At 45.1% G+C, this 13,808-nt stretch overlaps 1 protein-coding gene across 1 annotated transcript in view; it reads right to left on the bottom strand.

Annotated features, from left to right (window-relative positions):
• The window catches only part of slc39a6 (solute carrier family 39 member 6), a 36,799-nt gene that overhangs the window by 13,920 nt on the left and 9,071 nt on the right, over positions 1–13,808 (bottom strand). The window contains exons 2-7 of the mRNA XM_023977291.2: positions 10,078–10,285; positions 4,735–5,362; positions 4,248–4,404; positions 2,387–2,491; positions 1,929–2,098; positions 1,401–1,592 (exon numbers count right to left, since the gene is read on the bottom strand). Of these exons, the coding sequence (XP_023833059.1) occupies positions 1,401–1,592; positions 1,929–2,098; positions 2,387–2,491; positions 4,248–4,404; positions 4,735–5,362; positions 10,078–10,280 (1,455 nt within the window). The 5' untranslated portion in view covers positions 10,281–10,285. The remainder of the gene's footprint in view (positions 1–1,400; positions 1,593–1,928; positions 2,099–2,386; positions 2,492–4,247; positions 4,405–4,734; positions 5,363–10,077; positions 10,286–13,808) is intronic.

The following is a 13,808-nucleotide window of genomic DNA, read 5'->3' as shown; positions in this document are numbered from 1 at the left end:
TTATTGAATAAGGCTGTAACGTAACAAGATTTTGGAAAAAGTCGAGGGGTCTGAATACTTTCCAAATGCAAAAATATTAAAAATATTAAAAACGCAACATGTAACATATACATACATCTGTTAGTGAGCATTTTATCCTTTGTCAAAATAATCCATTCACCTGATAGGTGTGGCATATCAAAAAGCTGATTAATTAGAATGATAATTACACAGGTGCACCTRGTGCTGTGGAAAATAAAAGGCCACTATAAAATGTGCCCTAAAACACAATGGCACGGATGTCCAAGTCAAGGGAGCATGCATTTGTCATAATGACTGCATTTGTCATAATGACTGCAGGAATGTCCACCAGAGCTGTTGGAAGAAAACTTTACATTAATCTCTCTACATACGCGCACCAAAGTCAGTTCTCGACAGTCAGTCCTCAACAGCAGCTCAGACAGTAGTCTCTCAGACAAGTCAGTCTCTCAGTCAGTCAGTGTCCTCAAGCGTCTCTCCAGTCAAGTCAGTCAGCATCTCAGTCAGATTCATCAGTCTCTCAGATCAGTCAGTCTCTCACGTCAGTCAGTCTCTTCGTCAGTCAGGTCTCTCAGTCGTCAGTCAGCTCTCTCAGTACAGTCAGTCTCATCAGACACAGCTAGTCAGGTCAGTTCAGTCCTCCCTCAGCACAGTATTCTCACAGCGTCTCCCAGTCAGTCAGTCAGTGTCTCAGCGTCTCCCAGTCAGTCAGTCTCAGTCAGTCAGTGTCTCAGCGTCTCCCAGTCAGTCAGCGTCTCTCAGTCAGTCAGTGTCTCAGCGTCTCTCAGTCAGTCAGTGTCTCAGCGTCTCTCAGTCAGTCAGTGTCTCAGCGTCTCTCAGTCAGCCTCTCTCAGTCAGTGTCTCAGCGTCTCTGTCAGTCAGTCAGAATCTCTGTCGTCAGCCAGCCAGAGCCAGCCAGCCTGTCAGTCAGTCTCTCAGTCTCCCTCAGTCAGTCCCTCTCGCAGTCAGCCTGTCAGCTTCTCTCGCTCAGTCTCAGTCAGTCAGTCTCTGTCTCAGTCAGTGTCTCAGTCTCTCTCGCTCAGTCAGTGTCTCAGTCTCAGTCAGTGTCTCAGTCTCTCTCGCTCAGTCTCTCAGTGTCCGTCAGTCAGTCTCTCAGACACACACACACCACTATTTTTGCAGCGGTGGCTACAATTTAGCAGCAGTGAGACACCGCTGCTAAATGAATATAGGGGAAATACCCTGTAACTATACAATATCATTTTTTTTATCTTTCATTTTTTGCATTACAAATGAATTTTCACACCTATGTTTCCATACTGAATTATCAAAAATGAATAAACATTTCAGCAAATATATAACATGAAGACTAAAACCACATCCGACACAATAGAAGCCACTCCTCGAAGAAACCCCCTGACCTTCTGTTTGTCCTTGTACATTTTGCCCAGTGTGAGGAAGTGCTCGATGAGGAACATGAAGTAGACTCCGCCCAGGGCCGTCAACCCCTTCCACACCCCGTCCAGGTTATGGTCCTCTTCCTCCTCCCCGTGGAGACCGTGCCCTGATGTCCTGTTCACAGAGTGCTGGTAGTGGTGGTGGCCCCCCTGAGACTGGTGGGGGTAGAGGAGGAGATGGGAATGTATGAGTGAGTGTGACTGAAGGATAGGAAGCAATAGGTGCATTTGTTTTAGCTCGCCAGAGCACCGGACGGGCAGATTTTGTACAGACCATTCAAATTGGTCCTAAAGTGAAGGCAAGCTAAAACTAATGTAACCAATCATTGGGACTTTTTTRCCCCTGATTCATGGCAATCTTGACTTAAGTCCAGCTCAGCACGATTAACAGGCCAGTCACATTGACCGAGCTTCACGTTTAGCTTTTAGAAACTACCCCCATGTTCTGCTCTAATATGTAGTGCCCCAAAGCAGTCATCTAGTGTGACTCACGTGAGGTATGAGGTGCAGGAAGGCGTCTCCGCTCAGCGTGCCCACAGCCAGCGCCACCAGGAAGCTGAGCAGGAACTTGAAGAAGACGCGGTTCATCAYCGGGATGAGCACCACGCCAGCCAAGGACAGCAGGCTGATGATGGTGATGGAGACAAAGCCGCCGGCCCACGCTAGAACACACACATTCAAACACATGCACAGATCCGTTTTTGATTAAAAGGTTCATCGATGCGAGTGAAACAGTGACATTTTAGCTCACTGCTAATTGCTGACGCAAAATGTCCCCCCAAAGTATAATAGACAAACTGGTGTAARGGAATGAAATTAGCACAGTGAGAAACAGTTCACGACAACTAATAGATTCATCTCATCTACCACAGAATTGGAGCGGCAGAATACAAAAGGAGGACACAAACACTGAAAATTAACCTGGCGCGAAATAATACGGCGGTTCTTACCCGCTTGAATTGAGCCTACTTTCTTGTTTTCATTCACTTGATGGTCCTCGTGAGTGTGATCGTGGTTGTGATGACCATGGTGATGGGGATCATTATGCTTGTGAACTGGAAGGGATAAAAAAAAAAAAAGTGATTAATACATCATTAGGCATTGCTAAAATGAATGTGCGTAATAGTTTGAATCATTTTCTTTACATTATGCTGTAGTGGAGTGACATCTTCTTCAAAAATGTCATTATTGTCCAGGCACAACTTGTTAACTTCATTAACAAGTTCAGGAGAAGCAACTTTGACTGGATATAAAAGTAACAGATTGTGCCTTGAAAGCAAGCCACAAAAAAAGAGTCATATGAGGAACCATACTCTTCAGACGAGAAAATGGAGCTTGTGCAGATTACCAGTATGCACTATTATCAACCTRGCAGTTAATATTTATCTAAAAGGTACCAAAACGCATGTGAAACTCAAGGTCAAAGTCAAGAGACCTCGGCCACTTGATCGGTACTTGAGTGTCCAACTGACTTGCCATGGAATTCAATCAAAGCAGCTATCGTTACATTACATAAACCGGGGATACTGTAAAAAAGAAGAGATTCCTGCACACTGCTAGCTCACACAGTTCCCCTTTTGTTCTGACAAAGATTGGTTGACTGAAACATTGGCACTTCAAACAATTATTGCATTATGCGAGCACGGGTATCATYTTATATATTCCAAAGCACCTACCCGAGACTCCCGCTAGATTAGCAAGTGTATCCCATTTTTGTTATCACTTTCTGGCTAGACAGTGTAAGATGACTACACTTTCTGTAAGAGGGGATACCGGCTCTGTCGAGATTGTTTCGAAATCCATCCTCTGCTCCTCCCCTTCAACAGCACTGATTGGAAAAGACCTGACAGGTGAAATCAATACAGCGCATAGCTGGCTTTTACCTGGACCCGGTTCCCCAATAGCGATGGCACTTAGGCTTACAAGTGTTTTAACCACGCATCTTTCCTACAACAGCGGAAGATGTAACATGCGTTTCCCCAAAGCATCACACAGAGAGAACGGCCACTAAGTGCGTCGTGCGTCGATACCGATGGGATCGAAAGGGAGCGCTGCTCTCGTATCAGCTTTCTCCATTCAAATAGTTCCTTAAGAATATAATTATTTCACAATACTGACGACGGATCAGCTTCAACAGAGATATTACCACCTACGGCTGCAAATATTGAGGCGGCTTATTCTAATGCTTACCCAATAAAAATGAACTAAAAAAAATCACAGATTTGGCACATCATTGCGCACGTTAGGCCACACGTCATGAAATATATTGAAAGAAATTAGACAGTAGCCTACGTSTAGCAAAATAGAACTCGATTTGAAAACACCTATAGCCTACTGTTTAGATGTTAATGCAGTCATCTCTGTTTCCATTTGAAGCATCGTTTTATACATCACTTATCTGTATCAATTGCAAAGACATTGTCAACTTCATATTCGTAGTTTAACTTCAGAACAAAAAATGTTGGTGGTCACAGAGACGGATCAACTATGTGATTTTGTTTAGCGGAGCTSTMGTGGATTAYGMYYGGGGGGGGGGGGGGGGGGTAAAAAAAAGCATCTAAAGACGCACTTAGCTGTTCGATGAGTGGTCTGAGCTGGGCGCTAAGATTACAAGCGTTTTCAAGTGCAACATTAATAACGACGGTTGTGGTAAACAGCCTGGATATGTAACGATGCTCCCTATGAAGATTCTAACCATGAACTTAGCCTTGAGATGCTTTTGGGAAACCGGGCCCTGGTCAGTTCAATGACATGAAGAGAAGAAGTCCGATTTCCCCCCCCCCGACAATTGCGAAAGAGCCATAATCATACCTTTGTTGKCATGCTGGGGTGGTTGGTTGCCGTGCAGTATGCAGGACTTGGCATCGATCTGGTTGAGAAGGGCAGGGCACAGGTAGCCGAAGTCACTYAGAGACAGGGCCCCTTCGGCCATCCCGTGGGACGACAGGATACTGGAGGCATTCAAACACTAAAACACACAACGACGATGCAAATTAAGACCCAAAAATTGCATGTGACCAAATACACAAAATAAATACACAAAATAAATACGATGCAAGCAGATACAGTATGACCGCTTGATGATTTGTCTTGACAAAGATATGAGAGAGAGAGAACCCGAGCAGAAAAAAGTTCTGAATATGGGACAATGAAATAACTGGGAGACAGAATTGAGTTCAAGCACATCAGATACCTAAATATCGGAGTGGTATGTGCAATCGGAATTATGAGTATGAGAATGTTTGCGTGGTTTGAATATCAAACACCCCCGAACGCCACATTGCTGCCCAAATCATACCTCTGCTTTCTCCTGTATGTGATCTTGGCTCTGGTTGTGGAGGCTGTCCTGACCATGGCTGTGGTCATCATGACTGTGTTCATGATCATGGTTGTGATCATTATGGTCATTATCGTGGTCATGGTCGTATAAGTGCTGGTTATCCGAGCCCTCCGGCCTGACCATGGGTGGCTGCGTTTGGTTCTCAGCCCCCAGAGAGTTGCTGACCAGTATGACAGTGGTCAGACTAGCAGTGGGGGCTTCCCGCCGACTGCGCACTGCCTCAGTGGTGGTGCTAATCTCCTGCGCCGCGGTGGTTTTCTTCACATAGAGGTTATGGTGGGKATCCGAATTCTCCACTTTCTTCCCCAGGACAGGGTCATCTACTTTGGGCACCTTGGGGGTCTCGGGAACCTTTTTGGGCTCAATGGGGGGGCGGTGGGAGTGCTTTTGACGGTGTGTGCCATTGTGCTCGTCCTCGTGTTGGTGGTTACGGTGGTGGTTGTGGTGTCCATGCCGATGCCCCTCCGCTCCGTCGTCCTCGGGTTGCTCATGGTGTTGCACCATGACCTTTCGTATTCGGTCGAGTCCCACGTTTTCCAACAGCCGCTTCAGGCCTGCCAGCGAAATGGTGCCATTCTCCCCGTACCTGTACAATTTCAAATAATGTATATTTAGGCGTTATGCAGCTGATTCTCATCACCTTTGTACAKAGGTTCACACATTCAGAATGTGAATAAAAAAATTGCTATATTATACCCTATTGAACACACTCAAGGTGTGCATATAGACCAGAAAAATGTTTTGAGCAAAAGTTTTTTATTATTATTATTTTTTTACAACTGCAAACTTCAAGGAGTACGGCATTCAAGGAGTCGATCTGGTGGAAATCCATGATCTCGCCAACCTCCCCCTTGCCTAAAGGAACAGTAGAAGAAAYGCCCATGTCTAGCTAAAGAATGGCACTGCGATGGATAGCTGCTGTTTTACGGGCTTGTGTTGCTGATCGTAACTTTTTTTGGACATAATGTTTTCGCCATTGTTTCCTATGACCCAAASTGCTTCTGGACATCAGAACAGTGATCACTAACAATGAGTCAGCAACGCGGGACACTCTGCTCAGGCCCTAATCCCAGAGACTCGGAAAAGACGGTGTAAGAGAGGCCAAAACCACGRCAGCTAATAAATAATGCGCCTCTACCCTCAGTTCTATTGGCGAACATACAATCKCTTGAGAACAAACTGGATGACCTCTGTTCGAGACTATCCTATCAACAGAACCTGAAGAATTGTAACYTCCTATGTTTCTAAGAGTTGTAGCTGAACAAGGACAAGTAGCTGGTTTTTCTTTGCATCATCAAGACCATACAGCAGCGTCGGGTAAGGTTAGCGTGGAGGGGTGTGTCTGTTAGCAACAGCTGGTGCGCGATCTCTAATATTAAAGGAAGACTCAAGGTTCTGCTAGCCTGAGTTAGAATACCTCATGATAAGCCGTAGACCATTACGTTCACCAAGATATTTTTCTATATTTTTTCATAGCTGCCTATTACCGCCACAAACCGATGCTGGCACTAAAGACTGCACTCAACGAGCTGTATCGGGCCATAAGCAAACAAGAAAATGCTCATCCAGAGCCGGCGCTCATAGTGGCCGGTGATTTTAAACTGAAACCTGTTTGACCCAATTTCTACCAGCATGTCACCTGTGCAACTATAGGAGACAAAACTCTCGATCACCTTTACTCCACACAATGGCATTGAGCAGTTTACCACATCAATCACCACCGGCTTCATTAAGAGCATTGATGACGTCATCCCCACAGTGACCGTACGTACATATCCCAACCAGAAGCCATGGATTACAGGCAACATGCACACTGACTTAAAGGCTAGAGCTGCCACTTTCAAGGAGCGGGACACTAATCCGACGAACCATCAAACAGGCACAGCGTCGATACAGGACTAAGATCGAATCCTACTTCGCCGGCTCTGACGCTCGTCGGATGTGACAGGGCTCGCAAACTATCACGGATTACAAAGGGAGCCCCAGCCGTGAGCTGCCCAGCGACGCAAGCCAACCAGACGAGCTAAACTGAACTACAGGTCTTCTCAAATCCACCCGTATCCAAATATCTGAAATTCGAGCCGGATCCAGAATTCTAAATAATGTCACAGTTCTGGGTCAGATCTGATTAAAACAGGTTTTGGGAATGTGTAATTTTAACTGGGTTGTCCGGAAGGGCCCGTACAGATCCGAACGCGACTGCTGCAGTAGAGAGAGAAATTGCACAATGTATGCTGCTGCTCTTGCTTTCCACAAGAGTAAAGCGTGGCGCATGTACCTTGTTGTTGTTGCTGGCAAATCAAGTCATCAAAGCGGCAACAGGCTACAGTCATAGAGCCTCCGTGTGTGGCAAAAGTTAGGAGATAGATAGGCCTAATCAATGGAAGATGGAAGTAAAATGACATAATTAAAAGGAGAAGGATAGGCTACAAGGACCAAGAGCCAACAGGTAGACTTCTTGCTCCTTAACATTCTGAATGGAGTGGTGGTTATTTGTAACTGTAGGATAAGAAAGTGCATGCACTGAAGCCTAGCCTAGCTAGCTAACATTAACTAGCTTCTCCTAGTTTAATGCCATCAAGACAGGTACTACGTAGTCATATTTTATGATAAATAACATAGTAGACTAATAGCTGCCATGGCTATAGCGCAAGTCGGCTTGGTTGGTTGAAGTCTCTCTTCTCACCCTCCCTCCCTCATCTCTGCGTCACAATACGGCCCCTCTCCCTCCTCTCATTCTGTATCAGCTCCGTTTAATGAAGTAGCTTAAAAATATACTGTATATTTTCTGCTGCTTCCCTCATCTGGATTGGACCGGGTCTGGATCTAACCAGGTCTATACAGAACGGGTATAGTTATCCTCGGGCACATTCGGAACGAGTCATATATATATATATATATATATATATATATATATATATATATATATATATATANAGCAACACTGAACCATGCATGAGAGCACCAGCTGTTCCGGACGACTGTGTGATCACGCTCTCCGTAGCCGATGTGAGTAAGACCTTTAAACAGGTCAACATTCAGACAGACTACCAGGACGCATACTCAGAGAATGCGCTGACCAGCTTGGCAAGTGTCTTCACTGAATTTTTCATCCCCTCCCTGACTCAATCTGGGTCAGGGAGGTCACCACAGTTCCTGTGCCCAAGAACTGAACTACAGGTCTTCTCAAATCCCGTATCCAAATATCTGAAATGCGAGCCGGATCCAGAATTCTAAATAATGTCAGAGTTCTGGGTCAGATCTGATTAAAACAGGTTTTGGGAATGTGTAATTTTAACTGAGTTGCCCGGAAGGGCCCGTACAGATCCGAACGCGACTGCTGCAGTAGAGAGAGAAATTGCACAATGTATGCTGGTGCTCTTGCTTTCCACAAGAGTAAAGCGTTGCGCATGTACCTTGTTGTTGTTGCTGGCAAATCAAGTCATCAAAGCAGCAACAGGCTACAGTCATAGAGCCTCCGTGTGTGGCAAAAGTTAGGAGATAGATAGGCCTAATCAATGGAAGATAGAAGTAAAATGACGTAATTAAAAAGGAGAAGGATAGGCTACAAGAACCAACAGGTAGACTGCTTGCTCCTTAACATTCTGAACGGAGTGGTTGTTATTTGTAAGTTTAGGATAAGAAAGTGCATGCACTGAAGCCTGAATTAGCCTAGCTAGCTAATGTTAACTAGCTTCTCCTAGTTTAATGCCATCAAGACAGGTACTACGTAGTCATATTTTATGATAAATAACATAGTAGACTAATATCTGCCATGGCTATAGCGCAAGTCGGCTTGGTTGGTTGAAGTCTCTCTTCTCGCCGTCCCTCCCTCGTCTCTGCGTCACAATACGGCCCCTCTCCCTCCTCTCATTCTGTATCAGCTCCGGTTAATGAAGTAGCTTAAAAATATACTGTATATTTTCTGCTGCTTCCCTCACTTGGATTGGACCGGGTCTGGATCCAACCAGGTCTATACAGAACGGGTATATACCGGGTTCAGATGGGAAAGCCCCAGGTACATTTTGGAAGACCTCTAGACTGAACACCTCCCTTTGCAACTGGATCCTGGACTTCCTGACGGGCGACCTCCAGGCAGTGAAGGTAGGCAACAACACATCTGCCACGCTGACCCCTCAACATGGTTGGTGGGTTGGGTGCTTAGTCCCCTCCTGTACTCCCTGTTCACCCACGACTGCGTCGCCAGGCACGACTCCAACACAGTCATTAAGTTTGCTGATGACCCGACGGTGGTAGGCCTGGAAACCAAAGACGATGAGACCGCCTATAGCGAGGTCGTCAGAGACCTGTCAGTGTAGTACCAGGARGACAACCTCTACCTCAACGTCAGCAAGACAAAGGAGCTGATTGTGGACTACAGGAAACGGAGGGCCGAGCACGACGGGTCAAGAGCTTCAAGTTCCTCTGTATCCACATCACTAAGGATCTATCATAGTCCACACACACAAACACAGTCGTGAAGAGGGCACGASAATGCCTCTTCCCCTTCAGGACACTGACAAGTTTTGGCATGGGCCCACAAATCCTCAAAGTAATTCTACAGCTGCACCATTGACAGTATCTTGACTGGCTGAATCACCTCTTGGTATGGCAACTGCTTCGCATCCTACCTCAAGGCGCAACAGAAGGTAGTGTGTACAGCCCAGTACATCACTGAGTTTGAGCTCCCTGCCATCCAGGACCTCTATAACAGGCAGTGTCAGAGGAAGGATCTAAAAAATTACTCCAGCCACCCAAGTCATAGACTGTTCTCTCTGCTACCGCACGGCAAGCGATACCGATGCACCAAGTCTGGAACCAACAGGATCCTTAACGGCTTCTACCCCCAAGCCATTAAGACTGCTAAATAGTCCAGGTAGCTATTTGGATAACACTATCTGCATTGACCCGTTTTGCACCAACTTTGACTCATCACATAGATTATAAACGGTAGTGTATCTTGTTGCCTAGTCACTTTATTACTAGTTATATGTACATATCTACCTCAATTACGTCGTACCACTGCACAGCGACTCTGCAGGTACCCTGTGTATATAGTCAAGTAATCYTTACAGATTGTGTATTTATTACTTTCATATTTTCTCTCTCTGCATTGTTGGGAAGGGCCAGTAAGTAAGCATTTCACTMTTCGTAAACAACCGCTGTAGACTAAACATGTGACAAATAAAAATTGTATTTGATGTCATGACTTACCTGGACTACCTATTGAGATGTGCCTTAAGTTAAGTCAGGTGTTAAATGAGGTGAAAAGGAGACTGGAGCTCCACTTGAAGGATTTACCTGTCGAAGAGAGCTTCCAGGTGCTGCCGCTGGGTCTGTTCTGCCATCTGGGTGTCGATAGTGGACAGAAACTCACTGGCACTTTTACCAGTRTCCCCGTTGACACGAGTGCACTCTGGACCAGTGTCCCCAGTAGAGCAGGGCCAACACATAGCAAGACCCAGCACTGCCAAGGCAGCTGCTGCCCACCTCCTCATTGCCATTCCCTCTACAAGGAAAAGTGAACAACATGGTCATAGGTCAGTTGATTGCTCAAATAACAGCTTGCATTTCGGTAGCTATGACCGATACCATGTTCACACTGTCGTGCTGACCCAAATTATGCAGGCGCAAATAAACTCAGCAAAAAAAGAAACGTCCTCTCACTGTCAACTGTGTTTATTTTCAGCAAACTTAAACATGTGTAAATATTTGTATGAACATAAGATTCAACAACAGGTTCCACAGACATGTGACTAACAGAAATGGAATAATGTGTCCCTGAACAAAGGGGGGGTCTTAATCAAAAGTAACAGTCATTGCAGCTGGTGGCCACACCAGATACTAAGTACTGCAGTGCATCTCCTCCTCATGGACTGCACCAGATTTGCCCGTTCTTGCTGTGAGAGGTTACCCCACTCTTCCACCAAAGCACCTGCAAGTTCCCGGACAATTCTGTGGGGGTATCGCCCAAGCCCTCCGATCCAACAGGTCCCAGACGTGCTCAATGAGATTGAGATCCGGGCTCATCGCTGGCCATGGCAGAATACTGACATTCCTGTCTTGCAGGAAATCACGCACAGAACGAGCAGTATGGCTGGTGGCATTGTCATGCTGGAGGGTCATGTCAGGATGAGCCTGCAGGAAGGGTGCCACATGAGGAAGGAGGAGGTCTTCCCTGTAACGCACYGCGTTGAGATTGCCTGCAAATACAACAAGCTCAGTCCGATGATGCTGTGACACCGCCCCAGACCATGACGGACCCTCCACCTCCAAATCGGTCCCGCTCCAGAGTACAGGCCTTGGCGTAACGCTCATTCCTTCYACYAMAAATGTGGATCCGACCATCACCCCTGGTGAGACAAAACCGCGACTTTTTAGTGAAGAGCACTTTTTGCCAGTCCTGTCTGGTCCAGTGACGGTGGAGTTGTGCCCATAGGCGACATTGTTGCCGGTGATGTCTGGTGAGGACCTGCCTTACAACAGGCCTACAAGCCCTCAGTCCAGCCTCTCTCAGCCTATTGAGGACAGTCTGAGCACTGATGGCGGGATTGTGCGTTCCTGGTGTAACTCGGGCAGTAGTTGTTGCCATCCTGTACCTGTCCYGCAAAGTGTGATGTTCAGATGTACCGATGTGTTGTTACAGTGGTCTGCCACTGCGAGGACGATCAGTTGTCCGTTCGGTCTCCCTGTCTTAGGCGCCTCACAGTACGGACATTGTAATTTATTGCCCTGGCCACATCTGCAGTCCTCATGCCTCCTTGCAGCATYKCTAAGGCACYTTCACYCAGATGAGCAGGGACCCTMGGCAGCTTTCTTTTGGTGTTTTTCCAGAGGTCAGTAGAAAGTCCTCTTTGGTGTCCTAAGTTTTCATAACTGTGACCTTAATTTCCTACCGTCTGTAAACTGTTATTGTCTTTATGACTGTTCCACGGGTGCGTGTTCATTAATTGTTTACGGTTCATAGAACAAGCATGGAAAACAGTGTTTAAAATCCTTTACAGTGAAGATCTGTGAAGTTATTTGGATTTATACTAATTATCTTTGAAAGACAGGGCCCTGAAAAAGTGAGGTTTATTTTTTTGCTGAGTTTATTTCCTTTTCAGCAGGGTTAGAGAAACTATGGTGGATGCATAACCAGGCTTGCCGGCCATCTCAAAACAGCTTGATTTGGCCGTGTTCAGTCGGCTTAGTAGTGTGAAAAGGATATGATAAAGAAGACTATCGAGACTTTGTATTCAACAGCCCACACAATAAATCTTAGTGTGTGTGTGTTAAGTGAATGAGTGAGTATCAATGTGTGTGTCGGCACCTGAGCTGAGCCATAGAGCAAACTGAGCATTTACCACCCCACTATCGGATTAGGGGTGGGGGCAATTTATGCTTTTTGTCCCGACTTTTTATCTGAAATCCCAATCACCCACTGATTAACTATGCATTTTTGCAGATAGAAAAAAGTTAAGCTAATACTTATCTTTAGAAATTAGCATGGCATTTACTGAGCCAATTAATATAATGCAGCTTTGTATTTTACACCCCATCTCCAAAGCAAATGGTTTAGACCGTTTGGAAACGTATGTAGCTCCCCGACCAATGCGACAATACGCAGTTCACAAAGATGATTGCTGTCCCTTAAGAAATGACCCTAAAAATGASAAATACAAAAGGACTGCTTAAAGCAAAACTATATTTCTAATGGTGAACCTGAACAATCTAAATAAAATCTATAGGATTGAAAACRCCAATCAGCAGTTGGATGTGTTGTGTGTCCACTCCGCTAGGCTATACCACTCCAGTAAATCTATTTTCTACAGCGAATTTGGAAACAATGACCTGGCAAATTACATTGGTTGACAACTAATAGAAACCAATAGCTTTAGTAGAATAYTAGAAAACCAATAGCMTTTGCTCATGATGAAAATACATTGTATGGTCATCCTCACAAGTCAACCCAGTCCTCCTCGAAAGCAATTCAATGTGTCCTTCTATACACTACACCCCTCAGACCATTGGGGCAGCAGGTAGCCTAGTGGTTAGWGCGTTGGGCCAGTAACCGAAAGGTTGCTGGATCAAATCCCCTGAGCTGACAAGGTAAAAATGTGTCATTCTGCCCCGGAACAAGGCAGTTAACCCAGTGTTCCCCGGTAGGCCATCATTGTAAATAAGAATGTGCTCATAACAGACTGGCCTAGTTAAAGATTACATTAAAAAAAATATTATAATAATAAAATAAACTCTGGACCTCAAAGCCAATTCCACTGCTTCTTTTTCTTCTTCAGTTTTCCCCCTCTAATCAGGGACTGATTAAGACCTGGGACACCAGGTGTGTGCAATTAWTTAATCAGGTAGCACAGAAAACCAGCAGGCTCTGTACCTCGTAGGTTAAGAGTTGAATACTCCTGACCACATTTACATTCGCACCAATATCCRGTTATTATTCGGAGTATTCTGTATGAGTTGACTTATATAAAACAGATCCTGTTTAAAATAACCCCAAAAAGCTTGTATCCCGGTTATGAGAAACCCGGATAAGATACCTGGGATATGCTTATATTAGACGGGATACTGTGGCATGTAAACATCTTATCCAGTTTACTGTTGTTTTTGTCATTCTCAGCAGGCTCAGTTTCGCATATCATGGGGGTGTTGTGTGATGTTTTAATCTGATTGTCAAACAAATCCATTCAAAAAGTAGGCTACCGCAGTTCGATCCAGCATAATTCCATTGTTTTTTTTGCTGATACTCCGTACTGGACAGTACAGCCTACTGTCTACTTTCACCCCTAATTTAGCCAAGTTCCTGCATAATAATTTCCGACATTTGGTAGGCCATTTGTTTGTCAAGTATAYTTGGATAGATGCAGCTTCTCTTTTGTCATAACTTGTTGCCCCAGAAGACTAAATAAAGTAGGACTCACCAGAATAATGTCTTAGGGTGTTTTCATATATAGTGCTCTTTAAAATAACTGATATCAGTCTTTTTTTTTAAGTACTCAGGTTTAAAAAAAAGCTAAACAACTCTGTTCTCTTTG

This window comes from Salvelinus sp. IW2-2015, linkage group LG32, assembly GCF_002910315.2.
Source record: "Salvelinus sp. IW2-2015 linkage group LG32, ASM291031v2, whole genome shotgun sequence".
Taxonomy (NCBI): domain Eukaryota; kingdom Metazoa; phylum Chordata; class Actinopteri; order Salmoniformes; family Salmonidae; genus Salvelinus; species Salvelinus sp. IW2-2015.
The sequence above is the reverse complement of the archived record's forward strand: the minus strand, read 5'-3'. Positions and strand labels throughout refer to the sequence as shown.